Source organism: Tribolium madens, unplaced genomic scaffold (genome assembly GCF_015345945.1).
Source record: "Tribolium madens isolate multiple individuals breed KSU strain unplaced genomic scaffold, Tmad_KSU_1.1 Scaffold_7;HRSCAF=85;Tcas5.2_LG10, whole genome shotgun sequence".
NCBI lineage: Eukaryota > Metazoa > Arthropoda > Insecta > Coleoptera > Tenebrionidae > Tribolium > Tribolium madens.
Window position 1 is genome coordinate 7,546,609 of NW_025401050.1, and position 26,711 is coordinate 7,573,319.

The window sequence follows — 26,711 nt, forward strand, 5'->3', positions numbered from 1 at the left end:
CCGCCGACACAAGGAATAAGGAATGCGAAACCACGCCGGGGCCAATTAAAGATTGCGAGGACCGAATACGGGATGTGGGTTTAATCCCGACGTACCGCATTTGTCAAGATAACACCGTCATATAAATTTCAGACACACCCTGTAAAACACGCGATTCGTCTTGGACAAAGGCGGTCGAAAATTCACTTGCCGAGATTGGATTTAATTTAAAACACTTTTTTATTCGGAAAGAAAAACTAACACAGTATAGGTATACACTGTGGTTCAACAAAAAGTTTCCTACTATTTCTGGGTTTTAGTTTTAAAACTAGAAACGTGGTCAAATTCTATAAGATTCTAAAATATTTTATAGAAATTATAGGGGGCTCGCGGCATAGCCGCTTTCACCTTCCTTGTGTAGAAAGAACTCACACTCATTTGCAAATGTTTTGTTGAAACTTAATTTTTTACACCAGTTACTATATAATTTTTGGCACTGAAATTTTAATAATCGACAATGTAACATAGTAATAGACGGTGGTTTACACATTTGAGTTTAATATTTTAATGTTTGTTACTACAGTACTGGAACAGCGATTATTTGTTATTTGCCCTGCTTATTCATTTTTTTCTAGTATCTAAAGAAATACACTTTATTTCATAAACTTATCCCGATCTAGCATAAAACGTTACGTGATAAATACAGAAATACGTCCAAATTGCTATCTCTTTTTACACTGTGAGAAGCCATGTGATAAATATAGAACGTACTGGAAGCACAAGTTGAAGTACAAATCTCTGTAAAATGTATTCAATTCGTGTAATAATTAATATTTTATCAATGCAAAATAAAAAAAAAATCTTACTTGGTTATTATTAATATTCTGCATGAATGTAAGTTTTTTTTTTAATTAACTGTTTTACTTGTTGTTCCGTCAAATGTCAAATTCACACAAAGCTATACGTCGTAGACTAATAAAGATATAATTTAAAAATAAAGTCACAATGACAGTGATTTTAGCATTAATTTCGAAAATTTGAGTTACATTTTTTTAGATATGTTTTTGATTTAAATGTATAAAAAAAAGACTTTAATTGAGATGGAATATTTTAGGTTGGTGAGGCAGATCAAATGTTACAACAATGCTACTCTACCTTATTTTGTTGTTACTGTAATATAACAATCTTTTTATGATTTAAAAAAATGTTACCAAAACAATTTAAATCTAAAATCTTAAAACAGACATTATAATTTTTAGAGCAACAAATGTTACAAATTGTTAGTTAAGCCAATTAGACTTTTGTTGCTACGCCAGTATTTTTAGATTTCTGTTATTTTTTTCTTGTTACTGTAAAATTGACTGCTACTACCGAGCAATCAAAAAAAAATTGTAGGCGACGATTAATATTCTACAGTTGGCAACAATTTTTGCTGGAAATTTTCCACTCAAAACTGGAAGTGAAAATGAGCATTCATCATTTTCATCGTGTACAGCATTTTTGTAATAACTTGCAACAATAAAAATTTTCTACTCTAAAGTATTTTAAAATATTGTAAAATATTTAAGGAGGTAATAGTATAAATGAAAATAAACAAAAAAGTCTTAATAAACATGGGTCCGCAAAGTAACGGTTTTGGAGATATCGAATGAGAAAATTTTTAGAATTGTTAGGTACTCAAAGCTTCTTTTTTTGTTTGAATAGATTGCAAATCAAGGCTTCAAAAAACGAATAGTTTTCGATATCTCCCAAACTGTAACTTTGAGGACCCATGTTTATTATTATTATTTATTTGTTTTGGTCCATACTATTACCATCTAAAATATTTTACAATTTTTTAACACCCTGCATAAAAGATAATAAGTTTAAGACATCTTGGTTTTACAATAATAGATTCCCAGCTTGTTTTGTTAAATTCAGTTGCTGTATTATCTGTTCGTTTTTTTAAAGTAATTCCGTAATTGAGTTAGCAACATTTTAACAAAAACATTTTCTAAATATAACAGCGGCTGAAAGCAGTTTGTAACTTTTGTTTAATTTTTTAAACTTTTGTGTGACTGTGAATAATATAAAACATTTAAATACTTATTTTACAAATGTTGTAATGGCGTAACATAAACAAATTACAAGTTTATAGTTAGGAAAACCTTTTTGGTTGGAAAACAATAACCATAAGTTGCAGATTTTGTCTTGTTTACCCTGTTGCTTGGAATAACTTGTTAGTTAGTGAATTAGTTCCTGATTGGTGGAATTCGGGGTTCATGTCTCTAATACACTTGCTAAATCTGAATTATGAATGAGCAGTTAGTGTCGTATACGTGGGTTATTATAGAGTGTAAGACAATTACACGGCTGAGAGGAAGGAACTTAATAATTCATCCGGTGTCCCGAGCATTGTGTCTAAGTATGGGTACTTAAAGTCGAGAAGATGACAAACTTGGCTTTGGATCGTTCTTATGAGGCTAATATTTCACGAATTATTGTCATGCTTTCTGTATCAGCGCGATACAATTCTTTGCATATTTTCCAATGATTAATCTCCTGTCGCAAATAGAAATAAATTAATATCTCGGCTTCTTACCACAATTCTCTTCTCTCTCTGCTAACGACATTTATTATTACGCAGTACCGTACATAAACAGCAAAATAGATTAAGTACAAATGACAAAGATACAACGGCATTGGACTCGAGATATAAATCGTCGTCTGTATTGCAGGGAGGGACTGAGAAACTTGCGTAATAAATCATGCCGTATAATGGGTGTGTAATTTAATTACAATTAGATACACAAGTTTAGTCGACTTTGAGAAGCCCCAGGATGTGAATTAAAGCGACGAATTGAATTATTTCAAGTTGGCACTTTACACACCAACACAAATTCCACCAACACGTCATTGCAGACTGATAATTAATTTATACCGAACTTCATAAATGCGGAATAGGTAAACAATAAACCATGCAGAAAAACCACTTCCGGCTGTATTTACTATTTACCACAAATCCGAAATGCAAACAGAAATTTATTTGTTTTTTTAAATTTAGCAAAATTTGTGTTAAAATTGCGCCTGAACTCGCGTTTCAGATACAGTGCCATGTACTCGTATGTATGAGTAAGGTACGATACCAGAAACACGAAAAAAATGTTAAAAAATTTTATCTATAAAACTTTCGAAGTTATGAGAGTTTAAATTTTGCACATTGACTCTATTTATTTCTGTTGGGAAAATGATTTTCCAAGTTTTTTTGATACAAACTATTAACAAAAAATGAACAAAAAACACTATTAGCCCGTCACACCAAACTTTTATTTAAAACACAACGCGTTTCAACCACAAAGTGGTCATCCTCAGGTGAGAATAAAACTCAGTTTTATTATGAGTTTGGTGTGACGGGCTAATAGTGTTTTTTGTTCATCGTTTCTATACCAAGAAGATCCAAGAAGAAGAACAAACTATTAGAAGAATAGATGAAATCTAGAAATATTTTATTTACTACCGCAAAGAAGAAGGTATAAGCTATAAGGTTGTAATATTTTTTTAAATTGAACATTCTATTTATTGTTTTTTTTAAAGATTATTAAATTATCTTTATAAAATTATTTACTTTAATGTTTTTCTAATCAATAACTAAAAAGATATTTAACGTTAAACATTAAAAAAAAACTATTGTTACAGAAGCCAAGAGTTGGAAGAAATATCATTTAATAATCACATTTGTGTTAAACTGAATCCATTATTCGTTATTTTTACAATAAAATAATTCGAATTTCAGTATTTATAACGACTTTTACAATCTCTGAATAAATAAACGGATAAGTGATCCGTGGTGGAATAACTATGGTTCCCATATCACCATCAACAATGCCCAGATATTGATAGGCATTTTTGCTACCTTTTCATTTATCAATACTACACATTAAAAGTTTATTTTTTTAAATAGACAATTTATCAATCTATTAGATGCAAAAATAAACAATAGGGTGTTTTATTAATATTTTTCAAGTTATTTAACTGTTAACAAACTTTTTAATTTATTAATCTTTACAAATGCAATATAGTAAAAAATTGCTTCATCTTTAAATTTTGTACTTTCTTCTTTGCAAAAGTAAGAAAAAAATTGTTCTAGCTGTCTTAGTTTTTGTGTAATAAATTTTTAAAAAGTGCATGTCTTCGTCAAAAAACCGTTTTACGAGTATTTCTAAAATTAAGCGAAATCGTCTAATGAAGGTTTAGCGTAAAAGCAAGAAACACGGTGTTTTATTTTAAAAAAAGTTTTGGGACATGCTGTATGATTGAAAATAATTTTAGGTGATGCACTAGATTAGTATTTTTCATTGTTCTATAATTTTTTTTTAAATTTTACAATTTAAAGGTCACTAATGGACTTTTTTAACTCGCTGGGACATTCTGTATACAAGATCGTATCATTAAATACACATAAAAAGTATCAAATGTCAATAAATAAATGGCAAAATTTTTTGACAGATAGAATTTTTTAAGCATTTTTTTCATGTTCTAGATATCTTATCTTACTTCAAATTTTTTTTAATCTCCACACTCTACATCCATACAAATCCTGTACCCAATTCGTTCAATACTTTCTTTGTCTCTTTTTCTCAGTTCTTCGCATTCAGTTAACAAGTGTTCATTATTTTCTTACTTATTTCTGCACCTTTCACATTTTTTTTTGTCATTCCGTATTTATTTGCAATTTCACTTTATTCTCTTTTTCTTCTTTTTTTATTACATTTATAACTCGTTTTTTCTTCCTGTACTTTTTCAATTATGAACAAGTTGCCAATGTATTATTATTTTTGTAAGTAAGGGCAACTGTTACTGATACTGTTTCAACGTGTGATTAAATCTGGTATCTCTTTGTGCATTTTTGCCGGGATTGTGTGATTCAAGCCCGTATTGCAATCAACAACGTATAATTCCATGAATTCCTTTGCAATAAATTTTGCTTGCACAAAGCCTCGATGTAAAGTCATGTGTATTATGTTTGGAATTACCGGTACGGTTTCCGAGAATATATTGAGTGAGAATAGACTTTTGGTCCATTGATTTCGGTTGCGGAATCGAATGTACAGTGCGGTCAGTCGACCGAAAAATAAACTCCTTGGTCACGAAACATATATTCTAAAGATCCAAGGTAAACATAAACTCTTCTTTCGAGAAGTTCGCCTATTTCCAGGCGATCTCTCGCGTTTACAACTTTTTTCCCCAGTCCGAACAAAATTTATTGTTCGACTCGTACCGATAATTAAATAAGAAACAAGAAAAAAAGAGATGAATAACGATTGTCTTTTAATGTACAATTTGGAATGCTGCAAACGAAAGGTTTCTTAATTCCCGGAAATTTGTTTGATTTATGTCACTGTCGAATAAAGTGTAAACAGCCATAACTCATTTTAGATGAAATTGCGAATATTTTTCCAACTTTGGGTGGCTTGTTTAAAAACGAAAAACCAAATTGGAGTCTTGATTGATTGTTGGCGAGTATTGCTACATAAATTTCAATTCAATGCAATTCTACTTTTTTTACAACTGCTAAAATGGTGGATGCGCCGGGCTAGAGAAAAATAATTCCGGAAATTTTATTCTTAAATGGGATTTTAGAATCTTGGAAGTAATTGAACCAAAGTTGCAGTTAGTGTTTAAAGAGGGATTTTTTTCAAATTATAGTCATCCAGGTTGATGGCTCAATCGCCAGTGGACACCGAAGCGCTCCATTGCCAGTAATGGACGAAATTACCCACCGAACGTGATTTCGAACACTAATAGAAGGCTTAGTGGAACCGCATGTTTTCTTTATGAGGCACGTAGACCAAAGCTTCGGCCCTAAAAAGGTGCTTCGAACATTCGTAACCTATCCAGATACAAACCACGTGCCGATTTATTTTCGTCTCAAATTTTAATTTATGCACGATTGGGTCACACTCCAAAAATTAACGTTAAGTTCAGTTAGTTTTTGTTGAAGCTAATATTTGGTAACAACCCGTACATCTCTTTAGTTGAACGATATCATTCTGCTTTAGTGTTGGTGAAAATTTTATGTCCGTAAGTAAGATGATAGGCTTGAAAACTTTATGTGAAATGTTTCCCTGGTATAGAGAATAAGGTTGCGAGTGTAATAGTTATTGAAGTTTTTGTTGTAGTTGAAATAAAAACAAAAGTGCAGCAAAGAAAGACAATATGAGCTAAAAAATTGAAATTACAATAATTAAGTATTTTGACAATTTAAATATTAAAAATAATAAAAGTGTTTCTTTATCGATTTATTTTAAGTATAATAAAATTGAACCTAGTAAATTTAAACTAAAACTGTGTTTTACAATAGGCTTGTAATAATATTAAAAAAATTAGATTTATTCAAATCGAAGTTAAGAATGTGTAAGAAATTACAAACATTAGGAGTAAATTGAAATTGTTTTTAGGAAGATGAAAAAAAAATAAACAAAAACTTATTTAACAGTACTAAAAAAATAGGATAATGCTACCAAACAAAATAATAATTTTGAGAATATAATTATATATGTACACAAAGGTTAAAATTAATTTATTTAAGCTAAATGTGATTAGAATTAACACTGTTAAACCAATAAAATCTAAAATTGTAACTAAAAAAAAATTGAAAAATTTGAAAACTAAAATAACTTAAGGCTGAAATAAATTTAAACTTGAATAATTTTATATCATCATTAAAATTTATTAATATTACCTGATGGAATTTATTACTAGGCAATATTGATGCTCCATCACAATTCTGATCCATCCAGAGTGAATATAAAGTATGGAACCAAGCGGTTTTTTTAATCATTTGTTTTCAGAAAATAATGATTATTATAAATTAAAGTAATATAAAAATGTGATTATATTTTGAGAACAAAATTTTGTTTTGTTTTTGAGTTATGCGATTTTTTTTGTCAAAATTACAATTTGTGTAAAGAAGTTTTAAATTAAATATAAAGTTGATATTTGTAATCCTTAGGTCATAACCTTTATTAGAAAAATGGTTTTGTAATGGGTTGCCATTAAAAACAATACATTTTTTTGTAGAACTCAAAAAAAAAATTTGAAAAATTTTATTCTTGAAAAATCATCACACTTTTATAGTATTTAGTTCATTTTTCATCAACTAGTTTTTCCAAAAATTAAATAGTTCAAGCAAAAAACGTTTGGTTTCCTACCTTTTATTCACCTGGTGTAATAAAATTTGAAAAATAGAGAAACTGAAAAACACAAATGTACATGAAAATAAATAATACTATGTTTAAAATTAAAATTAAAACTAAAATAGATTGTTATTTAGTTCAAAAAATTAAAAAAAAATACGTATTATTTATATCATAAAACTTAAATTTATTCATAATTAAAATTAATAGAGCTTTAAAAAAAATAAAATAAAAACCGAAGTTGTTATGAAAATATTATTTTTCTATCTACGAGTATACATACGAGGAATAATAAGCCTGACCAAATTCGCGATACAACTAACATTACATTTTTATAGGTCAGGAAGATTTCAAAAATTTTTTGTAATAAATATGAAATCATAGCGAGCACACTTTACAATTTGTCAGTTTTGACATTAGAATTTTGAAAATCAGAAGTAATTAAAATATCAACACTCTGTATAATCAATAGTATAATTCAATACTACAGTTTAAAAGTTTAAAATTATGTCACGAAAATCTAATTAAGGTTTTACACTGTTTTTACCTTCTTGTTCTTACCTTTAGACTGCGGCAATAATTGCGGCCGTAAAATTTTAAAATGTTAATGTATAAAATCCAGCCGAGCATGAATAACGAGGTTTGCTCTTCATGAAAACTTTTCCGAGTTTATTGGTCTCCGACTTTTATGTGTAGTTTTTAACTTTGGTCCAATTCAAGTTATTCGTTAATATAGCGGATGGAAGGATAGTGTGTGTGTGGGGATAAAGGATATCCTCGAGTCCACTTTTTTCCCGCACAAAGCTAACGAGTCAGCAAAGTTCCTTTCGTGTGATTCGAAATGAGATGCACTCAACCATCTCATCAATCTGAATGTATCACGGGCTGACGAGTTTCACTAGAAAATCACCGTTACATTTAATTTTTATAATTTTTTGAGTTTTGCTAAAGGTTGTTGCTGACAACGTCGCGATTTTAGTGGGCTATAATGTCGAATGTGCTTTCAAATTGAATTTCGGTTTTAGTGAGACACTTTCTGATAAACTGATAATAAAATTTTACAGCAAAACGTAAATTTTCGAATATTAGAATGCGTTTTATTAGAGATAATATTCACTCCTAGTGAATTGAAACTTGTATACGGTTCAAGGATAAGATAAAAGCTCCCCTTGATGATTTATGAATCAAGTTTATAAAGCCTACATTAAATGTATTTGTACAAAGTCTATAAACAACGTTGTGATTTTTGATTTATCGATACAACCTCTAAATAATAGAAAGCGAAAGCTTTTTCAGCCCGAAAGCTCTATTCGTCTTGTTTACGTCTTTTGGGGCGTTATCCTTTAATTTATTTTTCATTTCTGTAAAATTGTTTAAGAGTGTTTTAGAAATATGAACAAAACATCTGAATTGGAGATCTTTAGAAGTTGTGGCAGAGACAATCTTTTACTCTCGAGACTTAGCAAGTTTTTATTTTAGACCAACTTTTAGATATATTTTTAGAGTTTAGAGAGTGAGGAATCGGAGCCCGGCTTGCGACAGCCTTGAATTATTACCATTGTATCGTCGACACCTACTTTACCTGTCCGCAAACTTAATACAACTTTGAAAAATTTAGAATATTAACCGAATTCAGTAGAGTTTTTTTCTCCAATGTCCACGTAACAAATTCCCTATGAATAAATCATGAATCTTAAGCTGAATCCGGACCAGGATTTAAGGCTGTGACAAGGACATTCTGATCTACGGTTACTTAAAATGGAAAATGATGGTCTCCATTTGAAATGTGGCGGTTTTATTGTTCTTTGATGTTGGATATACATCAGAGACGAACATAATTCTTTTTATGTATTACGAGATTTAGGAATGCTAAAAGAATCGCGAAATTCGTGATAAGTTTAGTACAAGACTTCGAAGAGAGAAAGTACCGGTAATAAAAAATTTAAGTGCAATCTGTGTTCGAAGATGCAATAAATTTGATGATTCATATTTTTTGATTTTATTGAATATTATGGTTCTAGTAAAGTAAACGCAAATATGCTTATCTAAGCTCTCTGAATACGGCATATTGACAGTTCGAGCGCCCTCAGCACAAATGGTAGTTGCATGTAAACATTGTGGACAAATATAACTCGATTGAGAATGTTCTTACATAAAAATCGCATTAACATAAGCAACATTAATGACAACAAAGTGAATTTAGTTTTTAGACACATAAGCTTCTTTAAAAATTAATTAAATCTAGTTTTTTTTTAATTATTTTTGTTTCAACTAAATCAAAACATAAAAATTTGCTACATTTAAGGGTCTGATCAATAAAGACCGGATTTGAGGACCTTAAAAAATGCAAAAAAGTCAGAAAAAACATAAAATAGGACATTATAATAGTAAAATAGACAATCTAGAGAATAAATGTTTTTTTAATTATAATATCTTAGATATATATGTCTTATGAAAACTTAAATTGAGGATGTTCCTAGAATGAGTTTGCAAAAGTAAAAAAAAATGATCATTGGTTTTACGTCAAAACTTCAAAAGAATCAAATTTTTTGCTCAATGTGAAACGAACAAATCTGTAATTAAAACTTCATTATTTCGACTTACGATCGTAAGTTTGCCTCAGTTTAAGAAAAATCATTAATTTTTGTAAATAATAAATAAATAAAAACTTTTATAATAATTTTTATTATGTAACTTGAGTAAACACTTTTAGTTTGACTAAAATCAAAAGAAAAAGAATCTTTATGAAGAAGAATAATAAAGTTTTAGATACAGATTTGTGCGTTTCAAATTAAGCAAAAATGTTATTTCTTTGCAATTTTAGGGCAAATTAAAAAAAAATTTTTTTTTGAAAACTCAATTCGAGTAGAGCTCTGGTATTAGAAAGATAGGAACTCTAAATCCAGGGACATAAACTTCATGTTATAGCTATCGTCACACTGCCAACATTGCAACAGCGTTTTTTAAGGAAAAATTTTTCAGTTGAAAAAGAATATGTGATACCACCGAACTCTTCTAAAAAATTCTAAGTCCCAGAGAAAATTTTCAAGTAAGGTAAGATACCAGGAACATGAAAAAAATGTTAAAAAAATTCTATCTGTCAAAAAATTTTGACATTTATTTTTTGACATTTGACATTTTTTTATATCTATTTAAGGATACTGATGATCTTGTATATGTTACAATTATTTCGTAAAGGGCCAAAAATTTTGCCAATAAAAGCCACAAATAACATTGAACAGAGTTATAATTTAGGATACAGCTTCCTTGTTTCCTTTTTTAATATCCTATATCAAAAAAACTTGGAAAATTATTTTTCTAACAGAAATAAATAGAGCCAAAGTGCAAACTTTAAACCCTCATAACTTCGAAATTTTTATAGATAAAATTTTTTAACATTTTTTCCATGTTCCTGGTATCTTACCATACCTTATATGGCATTTTTCTATGGGGCGCGAGTTCTGGCACACCCTGTATACAGGGTGTTAAAAAAAGATTGTAAAAATATTTAAGGAGTATTTATAAAAACTTGAGATTTTCTGTTTTGTCTAGGGCACGAAAGTATTACTTTCGGGTTTAAAATAGTAAATTTAACTTACTCAAAGTGGAGAAGAAAAAATTATGAAGTGACAGAAAGGCGATAACAAAGTCCCAAAATAAAGTTACAAAAAATAATAAAATATTTGTGTTTAAAAAATTTGAAAAAATATTAAAATTATGGTTTTAGACAAAAAATGTTATATTTATCGTTTTAGGACGAATAGTGTTTGTTTCACGATTTTTAGACGCAAAAAATTGTGTACAAAGTCTATTTCATCTGGAACGTTTAAAATTTTGGCTCCCGTTCACAGGTTTTAAAAAAACCAAAAAGGCATTTTACCTAAAATCTAGTTTCTAGTAAAATAAAACTGAAAAAAATTATTGGTACAGGTTCTATCCAAGTTTGATTTAAACAATACTATGTTTATTATTTGAAAAAATAAAAACGTGACTATAATTTTTGCACATTTGACGCCAAAGTAGAGGCTAAAAACATTACCTCATTTAAAAGTATAAAAATTGTCACTTTTAATTGAATAAAAACAAGTAAAGCAATAAAAAATACAATTACTGCAAGGAGCACCAAATTTAGTTAATTTTGTCTTAAAAATTTTTATTTTGCGTTTGTTCCGAGCCTGAAAGATGTGTCAAAGCGTCAAATGTGGTTCAGCGTTAAGTTTGGTGCTTACCAATCGGCAAAACGTCAATTTTCGTTAGTAAAATAATCAAATCGGACAGACAAAATTTTAATGGGAGCGATGTTTTTGTAATTAAATTGTCAGCAGGCGTAAAATGAAATGATCGTTAATGTAATTAGTTCATTACGGCAAATGTCGATATTCTCATACATCATGGACAAGCATGCGAATGAAATACAGTAATTAACATCAATTAACATCAATAAACTATTTTAAAATTGATTTATTTAGTCATCCAGGTAGTGTATTTTAACTGTTAACACAAACAGCTTTAATGCGAAATGTACATTTCGCCCAAATTACCACTTTAGTCGCTTCAATTTGTCTGTGCTGTGGGTGGAAATGCCGAATCAAAGAAATTTTTAATCTGGATTTGACGGCGTATGCAAAGTCACGACCTGTTAATGCTACTTAAGGTACAAAAGACACGTAGCGACGACGAATTAATTAAGTTACAGCCAGATACGGGGCAAAGATAATGAAAGTCTAGGACTGGGATGACAGCGTCTTGCTATAAGTTAATCAACGACATGAATATGCATCGACTTTTTAGACAAATTTAATTAACGCCTAAATCATTCCAAACTTATCTCGCAATTTGATAACTGGAAGGGTCTCCGAAACGACAATACTAAATAAATAATTATCATCTGCGAAAATCAGAAATCCTTTTGAACCATTTATCAAATCATAAATGTAACTCTCTCAACTGGAACATCATCAAAACCTGCAAGGGAGATACACACCAACGATGTATTTCAGTTTTATCTACAACTTAAATTTATTATTGTCACTTACAAAGTGAAAAGTCAAGATTTCCTCACATTTTTTTACTGAATTGCCTGCTTGAGAAGCAATCAGTGACTGCTGTACGCGTGCGCAAAATTCAATTTAAGACGAGTGCCCATATAACACTTGTTCTCCTCTGATCGTTGGTCCCGAAACCCTATTATAAGCCCTATAATAGAATCCATTTCCATAGCTGCGAGATTTTCTCTCTGGTTTCTCGACCCTGGAAACTAGCCAATACAAATTCCTTTATTTCCATGCGAATTGTTTTTTGCATGAGGTTGTTAAAACGAGTTACGGAGTTTTTGAAAGAGTTATAATTTTTTGTGATTTGAAGATGTATGTCATTTTATCGGCGAACAACGCTATCCTCGTGGTTTACATAATAAACGACAAACTGTAAATTTCTTTTTACCTCGCAAGATTTAACTCTTGAATTCAAGTTTTATTTGAATTAAGTAATTTTCTGTTAAACGCAATGGATTTCGTGAATCTTCACTTTGATAAGATATTGAAAGTTTTATGAACTTAAAGGGCTTTCAACGGCTCTAATTGAGGGATTTTGAAATACTTACAGCGTCACAATCGAGGTGGATTTTTAACACTCTTTTTTGTCTTGGAATCATAAATTGGTATTTATTTGTCGCATAAGTTGTGTCGTTATCGGTTTAAATTCCGGGTTTCCGGAGCCGCAAACTCAGGTGGCACAGCAGCTAATGACTCCGGAGTTGCGACCGCATCCGGGTTATACCCGAAATGGATGACGCGATACAATCTACTGATATATTGTTAAAATGTGTATTAAGATTAAAAATCGTAGTCGCTCGGAGGAGAGTTGTTGGAAGGGGTGAGAAGTTTGGTCTTCTTGAAGCTACTTAAGAAACTTGGAACTGCCGCTAATAGGATTATAAGGTTTTCCTTTTTTTACATTTTCGTACCGAGTTAGAAAATTTCCGATTTAATTAAAATCGTTTTTTTGCTATAGTATTTGGAAGTAAAGAATTTTGCTTAAAACTCATTTAGCAGAATTAATAAAAGTGGGTCAAGCTGTTTTCACTCGATAAAACTTTAGTCTGAAATATGAAACGTAAAATTTCCCGAGTTAATAAATTTTTATCGAACTCGGGTAACGGTATTGCCTCAAATAACCATAGATAAGCATTTTTGAGTTCGCAAATTTCTTATTTTCTAAATCCTTAGTAAACAGATTTAGTTTTTCTTCGTTTCCAATTTAACTTTCAGTATGTAATCTCGAAATAACTATCCCCGTTACCCAACGGAAATTACGCATGTGTTTATCCGATTTACATGTTTGATGTTGGTGGTAAATTACATTTCCTAAATAGTTAATAATTATAATTGTATTCAGCCGACCGAAAATTGCGTGTTAACTCGTGCTGCAGAATAATGTACTGCTGGCCAGGATACAAGCTTTTCGCGTTCATGTGACCATGCGTTTCCACTCATGAAAAGTGCTGGAACATTATAATGTTATGTCGACGACGTTACCACTTTGAAAAAGTGATTTATTGCGAGGCTTTCATGGAAAATACCGAAAGTGAGAGCTCCAGCTCAAAGCACTCAAAAGCGATAGCGACTCAAAGTCACAAAACTGAAAATATAAAAAAATTCTTACATTTAAATTTTACGATTTTTTACATCGCAATATTTTTGTAATTTTTTGTCGGATTTCGACAAATTTTTGTTTGGCTTAAAGAAAAAGCTTTGTAGATAATTGTAATTTAACTCAATAACATTTCTTGTTTGGTCTTCTAAATGTGATACTCAAAAGACGAAGGCATTGTTTTTTTTACTTATTTTTTACTGAACTGTGGTGTGCGACAGAGACAAACTTTAGTTTTTATTGATTTCAGATTATGCCCATTCTTTTCTGAATGTACCACATTTTTCATAATTTTAACTCTTGAGACATGAGAGATATAAACTTTCCAAAAAGCAGTTCATTTTCGATTTCAATAAATGTTCGTATTAAGTAGGCCGAATGTGCCAAAACGGCGCTTGGAAGCTTCCAATAGTTAACTGTTTTACTTGTTGTAATCCTTAGAAGTTCCAAATTTTTCAGATCTTTAGTGTTTAAAGAGGTAATATCCTGAACGAATATTTATTAATATTAGAAAAGCAACGTCTTTTTTAATGTTTTGTATTTCTGGGGCACCAGAAAATAAAATTTTGAAATAAATTGTTCCTCATTCAGAAAAAAACTGACAATAATCTGAAATAAGTAAAAACTTAATTTTGTTTCTGTGCACACTACAGCTCAGTATAAAAAAAAATTTAAAAAAAACAGTGCTCTCGTTTTATGTATAACATTTACAAGACAAAATTAAAAATGTAATTGAATTAAATTACAATGTTAAAATGTGTTGCATTAAAAACACAAGTTTGTATTAACCTATTTTTGAGACACGCTGTAGGTCACTAATGTACTTCAACTTGCTGGGACACCCTGTAGTTGAGTCCGATGATGGGAAATATCAATTGAAAGTGTTTGAAAAAACAAGTTCATATATCAGTGCCGGATATCTCGACCTATTTAAGAGGTATAATCCATTTGGTGTCCTGTAACCGTCTCTTTGGCTTTTCATTTACTATGACAGAAATGTAATTTCCGTTTTTTTCGTTTCCTTTACAACGCTGTCGTAATTGAAACTTTGGTAAAAGAAAAACCAGTCCTTCAACAATGTATACTCGCTTTTCAGTTGAAAAAGTCGTTTTAAGTAAAGTGAATTAGAACTTGTGGCATGTTCCGGTTAATAGAAGCAAGTCAAAGCTGATGACATTAATTAGTGCGGAGTACGGGTGTTAAATCCGGAGGTAACGTGCAAAACCGGAACTGCATATGATTTCCGGTTGAGGTCGTGTACGTTATGGCTGATCCCTGGCGGCGGTTAGCCAACTATCACAAAGGATAAGATACACGGAAAGTTGATCCTGGATTTTGAGGACGGTGACACCGAAACGAAAACTTGACGGGGAAAGAGTTGCTATTTTGTTAACTCTTTACAAAGCGGAATTTTCTCAAAGCTTTGGCCCCGGCGGTGATTACTCGTTATGAACAGTGGAATCGATATAGGCAATTAGCCGATGCAAAGAAAACGTTATTGAGAGATCCCTTTGTAATTTCACGCCGGAAAATGTGTTGCTGCAAACTGTATTACAAAAGAAAATAAACAATTTAGGGCGAAAATTGATGAAGCTCGTTACTGTTCGACAGTCTGCGGTGTGCTGATATTGGAAGTTCTGTGTGCAGGTCAGAGCAAGCCGCCCCCAGCCGCACATCTCTCGACAACTGTTTACATTATACTCGGATATTGAACAATTCAACTCCAGCATTGTTTTAATATTTTTATTAGAAAACGAAGCGCTTTTAATCTAGTATGTGCTTTTCGTCAAAAACTCACATTTTAAATGTGGGGACAGCACAAACGTAGAGCCCCTTGAAAATTTTAACATTGCAAAACCTAAAACTTGTCGTTAGAATACTCACATTTTGTACTTATGTTTGTTTTATTTGTTTGTTTCTTTTAACTTAAAAGTCAGTTTGTGTTAAAATTACAAATAACAAAAATAGCAAATTGTGCTAATTCACAATTTTCTTCTTCCATATATTCTACTCCTGTTCCCATTTTGTTCAGTTTTTTTCTCTTCTTTTTTTTAGTTTTCTGCACATATTACACTTTTCTTCTTTCTCTTTCATCCAATATTTAATCGCATTTTTTAAATTTCTACATATATATTTTTTTTGTTATTTTATTTTTCTCTTTTTGATATTCTACTTAAATATAGGTAAGTATTTCGGTACTTATTTTTTAATTATGTCTTTATAGATAGCATTACGCGACTTATTTACTTTGATCCCTTTTTCTTGCTTCTACTCGTATAATCATGATTTCGAAGATCCTCTTTTACACTTCTGATTTCCTTCTAACAGTTGCATTCCGATATGTCTTAATCTTTTCTTTATCGCTCCATTGTTTCCGCTATTATTTTATCTTCTTTGTCTGTATACAAGGTGTTAAAAAAAAGATTGTAAAATATTTCAGGAGGAAATAATACAGACTAAAACAAACAAAAATGTTTTAATAAACACGGGTCTGCAAAGTAACGGTTTCGAAATTTATTCGTTTTTTGAAACAATTATTGCAATCTGTTCAAACAAAAAAAGAGAAGCTTTTTAGTAAGAATTTTAAAAATTTTCACATACAATATTTCTGAGACCGTTACTTGGCAGTCCCATATTTATTATAACTTTTTTGTTTATTTTGCTCCATATTATTACCTCCTGAAATATTTTATAATGTTTTTTAACACTGTAGAAAATTAGCACCCATCTCTAGAATCTCTTCTACAGTGTGTGACAGAACTCGAGCCCCAGAAAAACATTTAAAGTAAGGTAAGATACCAGGTACATGGAAAAAATGATTAAAAATTTCTATCTGTCGAAAAATTTTAACATTTAGTTTTTTACATTTGACTTTTTTATGTCTATTTAATGATACTGACGATCTTGCATATGTTTTTATAGTTATTTAGTAAAGATATAAAAATTTTGCTAATAAAAGTCCCAAATATCATTAAACAGAGATACAATTTAGAAAATAGCTTCTTCGTTTCCTCTGCTACTAGCAATAGCCTGTAGTAAAAAAAACTTGGAACAACATTTTTTCTACGAAAATAAATGAAGTCAAAATGCAAAATTTTAACTCTCATAACTTCAACATTTTTAGAGATACAATTTTTACAAGTTTTTACCTTACATCGCATTTTTCTCTGAGATAAAAGTTCTGGCGCAGCCTGAATACTGCTCCTAATTTCTTTTATTCTTTTTATATTTATATCTCCGCTCTATGCGTCATTATATTTTTGATTAGAGGATTAAATGATTGTTTTTTTATGCAGAATGTTATGTAAAAGAACAATTTTCTTTAAAGCAAGACTGTTAACAATAAATTATATTTTCTTTTTTAAATGTTTTCATATGCAAGTTACAGCTTTTTGTATGTAACTAATAAAAAAGCAAAAAAAAATACTTCAAAAATATGGAGTTAAGTAACATAATGTAACGGGTGTTTATTTAAATTTGGCGTCATAGTTGGCGGGTGATATGAGTGTGTGTGAACGGACCACAATTTTTAATTCGTCCGGCGAGATGTCAAATGTCAGATTACGATGGTTTGTTTGTTCACAATTGAACTTTCGTGGATAGTTTTGACGTTGTTATAAACTTAGACAATTATCAATGTTAAAAGATGCGATCAAGGGCAGCGCAAATGGGGTGATCATAATTTATGGGTAAGAAATAAAAACTTTAATGCGAAATGTTTTACGACAAAAAAACTAAAAATTATGAAACTGAAGTTAGCTTTATTAGATTTATTGAAAATAAATATTCAAAGTTCTGTCGATTTTGAACCGAATCAGCCGGTACTCTAGTACATACCTTAAGATTATTGTTAATTCAGTCCACAATTTCTTCACAAATTGAATTTTCCTATTAGAATTTGTTTGTTGCTTTGTCTTTGTAAATTTGAAATCCGAAGTAATAAAACCAGCAATTGTTGAGAGCTAGGTAATACCTGATTTTTACAGTGGAAAAATCATTTTAAAATATTTCCTCACAAATCAATAAGTAATCATTATTTACAAATTTAGTAAATCCACTATTTTGATAATGACAGAAAAAACTTTGATTAGAATGTTTTTGGTCTCAGAATAGTAGATAAGCAAACTTTACAGGGTGTTTACAGTCTTGAGGTTGAAATTTAAATGAGATGATATTCACGGTAGAAGAAAACTAATAAGCTACATAAAATAAAAATTCACATTGTGAAAGAAAATTATTCATTTCATATTATTTGTTTGAGAACTGCTGCTGCGGGTGCAACAATGGTCATTAGTATTACCTTGTGTTTCACCGTAAATCATAATCACGACAACCAATTTATTATTTTAATATGTGCGATCCATGTCCGTAAATTTGAAAAAGATCAATAAAAACGAATCAAACTTATTAGAAACCTTTTTTCTGGAAAAGATTAATTAAACAGAAGAACTTCGAATTATGATAAAAGCTAATAAAACCGAAGCTAGTCAATTGATGACAGTGTCAAAACTATGAAGTGACTTTTCTCTTTGTCATGGATACGATTTTCTTATTTGTTGCAACAATACAATTCTATTTTAGCTAGGAAAGAACTCCAGTGACCTCAAACCGTGTACCAATATTTTGAAGTTAAAAATAATATTTTTAATAATAATTGTGTGAGTTTTTTTCTCGGTTACAGTATTTTTGTAATTTTCTATTATTAGGTCAATTTTCACCTCCGAGACCGTAAACACCCTGTATGCGTCTAATAATTTTGATTCTATTTTGCTCTTCTTATTAAGAAAATGAATTTTCTCAAGCTTTTGGAGCTTTTCATTCGGCGATCAATGGCCCCCATGCTTTAGGAGATGCAAGGATCGCTTTGTTATCGTAATAAATTAGCAAGACGGTATAGTAAACAGGTCGATAATGCCCCATATCTCACTTAACCTTTTCCATAATTAAATTTCGAATGAAGCATTCACGCTCGTCATGTTTTGATTAATGTCAAAATGCGCAAACCGTGTTGACTCCTTTATTTTGGCAAACCTGATCCTTCATAAATCATTACTTAAGTATTTATCGAAGCGATCCAATAATTCCCGATAATGCATCTAGTCTAGTGCGTGACTTATCGAACTAATTGTAATGAGCGATATTTCACCCTCTTTGAAACAAATTAGCGCTTGTTTTGAATTTATTTCGGTGCGACTTGTCACGGCGTGTGTCAAGTGGTGCGTTTATGAATGTTGACAAATGGGTGTGAGGGACGTAAAAAAGCGTTATTTGTGGCATGTAACATTACGGCTACATTATCTTGGATCTGTAAATATGGAGAATGGAGTTATGTCCACTAGACATGAGGCGATGAAAAATTTAACACAGAAAGAGAAATGTCACAGAAAAAATTCATAATTAGGAGTTGTCTAAATGATAGAGAATAGCTAAATAAAGTGTCGGAATAAATTAAAACTGCCAAGAAAAAAATAATTCAGACTTGAGTAAACAAGTATACTTTTTCAACTTCTCTACATCAAGAAGTTAATGAAATTAATGTAAAATAGATTAATACTCAAGTCTAGATCAAGCAAATTTGCTTTAGAAATAAATGTCTATACCAGCATGTCTGGAGTTGGAACTCGATATCATTGTCTTATGAATTTGAGGGTTATAATGTCGAATGTCATTGACAATAACAGTATATCTTCAAAGCGAATTTCATCTGGGTGATATATATTTGATTTATGTTTCAGTAAGCGAACAAAACGTATATTTGTAATTAGGTTTTATTTATCTGGTCACCATTCACCATTTTTAATTAAAAAAACATATCAATTAAGACTTCATTTTAATCTTCTTGATTAAGATAAACCTCAATCAAAAATATGTCAGTTGATGCCTAGTAAAATATTTCTTTCAATTAGTGTTCAACCGTCAACCCCCATCCGTCCATTAATCTTCACACTGCAGCCAAATCGCCATCCCGGAAGCAGATTCAAACCCGACCTTCCTCTAATGTACACAATGAGGAATTATCAAGGTACTAGCTTAAGTAATAAGATGGGTTTTAACTACCCTCTATTTAGATTTATGCCGGCTTTGTCCTAATGAATACGAATGGTTTTTCTAGAGACTTCTAACAGTAAAGGAGATTTTTTAATTCTTATTATTTTATTTCTCTGTCCCGAGTCCTCCCTCATATTTCAGGCTAAAAAAAGAATCCTTATAAATGAACGTCGCGTTGGATTAAAAAATAATTTTTTCAGACTAAATATTTCGAATGAACGATTTTCTTAATTTTTTATGAAATAGCTGATGGCCTGTTTTAGTCTGACGATGCCTTGGAATTGTCTTGGCAGATAGAAGAAAATGTAATAAAGGTGAAATTGTGGCGTTATTACGAGATAAAAGGGGAGGTTATGAGAGTAATTAACGGAGATGTAATAACCCTATTGTGTTAATTTATTTGAGTGGTTTAAAGTAGAGATAAACTTTTGTGTTAGTCTAAAAAGAAAAAAAATACCTTCTGACACTAAACACACTTTTAAAACTACAGAAGCAATGTTAAGTTCAAAATAAATAGAAAATAAAACTATTTACCGTAACATTTTCTTAAAAATCCATTTTAAAAATATTGTCCCACATAGTTTGAGATAGGTTTATAAAACATAAATAGTGGGTGAAAAATGATTTTTAATAATTTTAAGATAAATTGTCACAAATTAAATTCGAAGAATGTTTTTCTATTTTTTTTTGATTTCAAGAGATGAATTTACCTATTACTTGAAACCGATAACATATTGAAAAAAAAAACAGGATATGTATTTTTAGTTTGAAACCAAATATTGTCATTTATTGTTATTGCGTTGTTTTCAATAGAACAAATCCAATATAAAATAAACATTTATTTTCCAATAATTTTTGGTTTACAAGTTTTGAATATTTCAAAAATTAATATTTTGATGTTTTATGGTTTTATCACTTTTCTTTCAGTTTCGTTTATAATTTACCTTATTGAAATATAAAAAAAATAAAATGAGGAATCAGCCTGCGTGACAGGGTTAAATTTTTTACAAAAACAGAGTTTATAGCAATATTTTTTTTAATAATTAAAAGTAAACAATATACAATAATAATAATTATTTGTTGACGTCAGCACCGATTTCCATCAAAATGTTTACAAGAAATTGGTTAAGCAACAAATTTGTTTCTTTTAAACTAAATAAACAACTGTCAAAAGAAAAACCGAATAGAAAATCTGGCGTTTATTTAGCGAAAATCGTCTTTTTATACGAATGATTCCGCCACAAATTTCCATTATTCCCTCCGATAAAATAAAAATATCGTCTACGTGGCATCGCACACTTGATTTACCCCAACAACGTGCCATTTCCGTAAACAAACCACCCTCTTTCTGACGACACAGCCCTACACGTGCTTCGAAAACAAACCCATCATAATTGTCCAACTTTCAATTGTTAATGAGGTGCTTGATCCTCGTCCGTTCTTGCGGTAATCCCAGCTTTACCTCTGATCCTCTTTGGGAAGCTCAGAACTGTCCTCTTTAATATTTTCGCAATTTTCATGTTTGGCCCTCAAACTGGTAAATCCTTCAAAAAGCACAGAAAAAACAAACTTTTTTTTAACAATACTTTATTTAGCTCGGGTTTTACATTAGGTAACAAATATGTAATACATTTTACAACAATTCTTATATGATGGATCGAACACACAATAACTACTGATGACTTGAATTGCGTTTCGAACAAGAAGAGTCTTGAGTCTTTGGCTTTTATTACTTTTAAATACATTTATAATATTTTTATCTATTTTAGTATTTTCCTATGGTACACTGACATGTCTCTCAATGTCTTATTTACACTTTTCACAGTTTATCACAATGTCATACCCTTGCAAAAAATAACTTAGGTCAACACTACTTTACATTTTTTACTTGAAACCGTTTGATTTTTTTTGGTAGGTATAAAATGATTTAATACTAGTCGATACCAACCTAAAAGTATTTACATTTTTTATTATTTACAGCTCTATTTGATTGTATTTAAACTTTGCACACACTTTATTTAGCTTCGGCGTTACCGCAGACCCACCAGGACGAGTCCAATAAGAAGTGCAGCGTTCGCATATCGACCCTTGCATCCATCTGCAACACAAAAGACATTATTTCACTCTTAAATCTCTTATCACTTTATCTAAAGAAGGCGTAAATCGTGGAATGTATTACAAGGAGATTTTTATTATAGCATGCTTCGTCGCGTTTATTCAAGCATCTTAAGCATCTTGTGAATTCTAAGGATTCAAAAACCTTGTTTGAATTTTGTTTAGAAATACCGTATATTCAATTCACGGGAACATACTTTATGATATTGAAGTAAAAAACTTTACTTTGTACTCATAAAAATATTTGTAGTTTTTTGAAAAATGCGCTGAGAGCTTTGTTAGTAGACGCCAAAGGTTATTTTCTTATACAGTAACAATGTTTAGAAAAGAAACACCAAAATGAAACAGTTTTTATATCTTAAAAAAAGTAGAAGAAAAATATTGTTTTTGACGCACGTATTGTTACAAATATTAAACTATTGACTTAAAAATTAATAAATTTGTACCTATACAATATTTGAAGAATTAACTAAAAAACGCCAAAATAAAATTTTTTCTTCTAGCTTTTCTACTAGCTATTTTTATTTCTCAAATATTGAAATATGTTCATAAAATTAAAAAATAATATTTTATAAGACAACTTGTCTTATGAAAAGAGTATAAGAATAACTTAATGTGTTTTATAAAACTATGTCTCAGTATGAGACAAGTATGCATTTACCTCTATATAGAGTTTACAAAAAGTGATAACACTGATAGTGATAATACGAGTACAATAAGCGGCAATGTTTTAATAAAAGTACTACTTGAGGCAACAATGTGTTGTGTCGGTTTTTTATTAAAAGATATTGAAACCGTTGCTGAAATTGAGAAGATGTAATTTTTTTCGATCTTCGAGACGCAGCAAGTTTGAAGACGATTAAAATTTAACCCTCACGTAATTTCTAAGAATTCAGTTTCTTAAGTAACTTTAGATCAAAAGCAGTTGAGTTAGTAATTGATAAATATAAATTTTACTTATTTGCCACACTCTTATAATTTAGAACAGTTTAAATAGTTTTTTTTTCTATAGCAGATGATAAACTATTTCTTTAACAACTCTTTTGAGTAGATAAAGTAGCACCTTAACACCAAGAGTAGATAAAGTAAAACTTCAACAGCAAGGGTAGATAAAATGTTTTAACTTTTTTTAATAACTATAATAACGGAGCAACACAATTACGATTTTTGTGCCAAAAATTTGAAATTTTATTCAATCCTTCTATAGAAAAAAATGTTGTGTTATACACGACGTGAAATAAGTATAATAAATAACTATTAAGCTCGCTTTAGTTAAAAAATTTTTACTCATGTTAATGTAATTTAAAAATTCTTATTTCTAGTTAGTGGATCAATTTGAGGCACTAAAATAAACTTTGCCTCACGTTTATGAAACGATTTCAAGTACAGTTGCATTGCCCCCTTGTCTGATTGCACTGCTGTCTATATCTCGATTACTTGAAGAAATAAAAGTCCTTTAGTGAATGCTTCAATTTAAAATTTCAATTTTTATTATATTTGTGCTATTGTGCTCGCCTGCTCGATGTTTCAGAGATACCATTTCGCTTTCGTTTCTATCCCGTAACATTATCCACCTACATAAGCGGTCACAAGTGCAGCCGTTTCTCGTCTAGTTCATTTATTCAGATAATATAAAATGACTCGACGCATCGTTGCAATATCGTTTAAATGTCACTGTTGATGGAGTTTGAGTGTTATTCAAGCTCCTCTCTTGTGTAAATAAAATATGTATTTACGAAACGTTGTTATCTTTATGCGTCATAAATAGTCCGACCATTACGTAAAAAGATCTGAATCGTATCAGCATAACTAAAAGAATAAACACTTGTTTATGTCAGCGTTCTCCTCGCGAGCGTTAAGATGAAGACAGAGATAAAGAGGCCTTCCCATCTTCTGAATAAGTAAAATTGCCCAGTCCGCGAGCTTCGCAGATAATGATTATAAAGTACCCCACTTTATGTGCTCTTAACACCCAGCTACTCTGTCCTTAAAATGTCCGAAGGCATTATGTTTTCATGGTTTTATTACGGATGGGGCTAAGAAAACGAAATTCTTTTTCACACAAATATCTCAAGAATTCTAATTCACTAAATCAAATTTTTGGCTTTTTTCCACACCGATAAAGGAGCCATTAGTGCGGTTCGAGTTTCAATTTTGTTGTAGTTTTTGTGAAGAAGAACTTTACGTAATGGAGGTTAATAAAAGCAACACGAGCCCTTCTCAATCTCACTCTTAAATGAAATTTTTTGCAAGATCTTTCATATTCAGATTTTCTCAAGTGTTTTTATGTTCAAATCTGAAGGATTTTCACGAGTTTTATTATTTCCTGAGGGATCCTTGTCTCGAGTAAGGAGAAACGATCGCAGATTAGGACCACATCCAACTTTCAGCCCACGGCAGATAATCAAAAATTATATTTTTTAAATGTTCCCCAAAAACTACTTTTTCTGTTTTCACAAATAATTAAATATTGGTATTATCGATATTACTAATCTGTATGGCGATGCTATGTTAGAGTTTTGGACACACACAATTTTTATTTAATAAGCAATAAACTCGTCTTCGTTAACAAAATTACATCATTTTTATGCTTCCTCATAATAAGCTCAAGATTTCAAGCATCCACTAGATCCCCACAACTTTCCGTATCCATAAAAAAATAAATAAAAAAAGACATAATTTTATCCACCTGTGAGCTTTGTCGTAACATAAATTTTAATTAAAATTTCCATAATTTCTACAATTTATCTATGAAGAGCAAAACCAGACGACCCTTGTTTCAAATTAAATCGAACTGTGTGAGAGGAAACGGTCTGCCATCTCCCCATCACAAACTTTTCCTAGGCAATGTTATCTCAGCTAACTTCCCAACTGACATTAAGGTAGAGGAAGTATAATACTGGTAGCTTACTGTACTCAGTTCACGTTTGACAAAGCTACCAACTGTCTAGTCTGAACCGCGAAAAGTATTGGTTTCTACCTCAAGGGAAATCATCCCAATTTTTGTCTTTTGAGAGCGATATTTATACCGGATGCAGAACGTAATTGAATCCCTTTGACGTCTCGCAGTCATGAAAAATACATATCCTACTTGCGAGAAATTAGATAATTATAACTTCACTCCGGAAAGTTTTCAAAATTTGTTCGGAACTAGTAGGAACAAAATTAAATTATATGTATCCTTGTGAGAAAGAGCAGATCTTGCTGCGATCTAATAATCCCGCGAGTTGGGAAGAATTATAATAAAAGTAATAACGCGGATAAGCTGTTTTGTTAGATTAGTTTTGAGTCTAACGTAATCAGTGTCAAATTGTTCTGGTAAAAAAGGCAACACTACTTTATTGAGCAAATTAAAATAAAATAAAGTGTACAATAGCGTAAATAAAGTAATTTTGGATCGGACTTGTTGCACGCAAAAATAACACGACATAACCACATTAAATATCACTCAGTTGAAATACGTGGCAGATAAAAGTTTTATCTTTATTTGTGTTGTTATTTAAACTCTAGAAACAAGACAAGCCAAAAATAGCCCAAATTTTTACTTCCTTATTGAACAGAATTTGCGTAAAACAAAATTAAGCCCAAATGTTTGGAACATTTAGAGCAATATTTCAGACACGCATCGCAATTTATTAGAGAATAAAAATAAAATCGCCATTTTTTGAATGGCATAAGAATCGAGAAGAATCAGGTCGAGTTCCGGCTGTTTCTTTCGCTCTCACGCGTCCCTTCATAAATCACAAAATGAAATTCAGTTGATGCGCCTCCTCTTGTCATTCTGTTAAATAAATTGCATGACAATGACGCTGTCACATGTTTCCGTAGCGATAAGGAATTGCCTTAGTCTTCCAAACTCAGTCAATTCAAAATTGACGTATTATTTTACCAGTCGAGAGAATGTAAAATACCGACGGTTGAATTTTTCCGGTTTCAAATCGTCAATATTTATCCAAAACTTAAGCGAACTGTTTACTCATTTCTCACCAAACAAAGCCGTTGTGGATAAATTTTGCATCATGAAATAATCATACAGATGAATAAACAAAAATAATAAATTAAGTTGCTGAAAAATTCGACCAAATTTGAGTTTCCGGATTTCCGATTGCTTGTCTCGTACTCTGGAACAAGTCTCGAATCTGCGCTATTCAAATTCCATATTAAACCTCAAACACGTGCTCCAGATATTAAACACTTTGATTAGTGCACAAAGAATGGAGAAGAGAATTCGCTCGGAAGTCCAAAATTAAAATTTTTAATATTCGGAAAAGTACACGTGTTAAGGGCTAGAGCGCACGGGGGATGAAAGAGGTTTACAACGTTTTGCACTTGTACAATTGTAAAATTTTTATTCGACGCAGGGTGGTGCTCAAACGCAACGTCGAATTTAATTCAACAATGGAAAGGGGAAAAATGCTACAAATTGGACGTTGCCACAGTGTTGCCCCGAGGTGCTGTGTTTTGTAAAATATAAAAGCACTACAACGGATACGCATGAATTAAAATGAGGATAAAAATAAGTAAACAAAGTAAACAAAACATAAGGAAAAAACTAAAAAAAAATATTATTTAACTCTCAAAGACATCAGAAAAAAATGTATAAAAAATAAAGCAAAAAATAACAGAATAAAAAACAGATTAGATAATAGAAATGAACAAAAAACAGCATAGAGAAAAAGAATATACATGAAAACTGTATTAGTTATACAATAAACAGAATTAAAATACATAAGGAACATAAGG

At 30.7% G+C, this 26,711-nt stretch overlaps 1 protein-coding gene across 1 annotated transcript in view; it reads right to left on the minus strand.

The window, feature by feature from the left end:
• Positions 1 to 21,423: 21,423 nt before the first annotated feature.
• Positions 21,424 to 26,711, minus strand: part of LOC123009820 — a 52,703-nt gene continuing 47,415 nt past the window's right edge. The window contains exon 6 of the mRNA XM_044406340.1: positions 21,424 to 21,951. Within this exon, the coding sequence (XP_044262275.1) occupies positions 21,884 to 21,951 (68 nt within the window). The 3' untranslated portion in view covers positions 21,424 to 21,883. The remainder of the gene's footprint in view (positions 21,952 to 26,711) is intronic.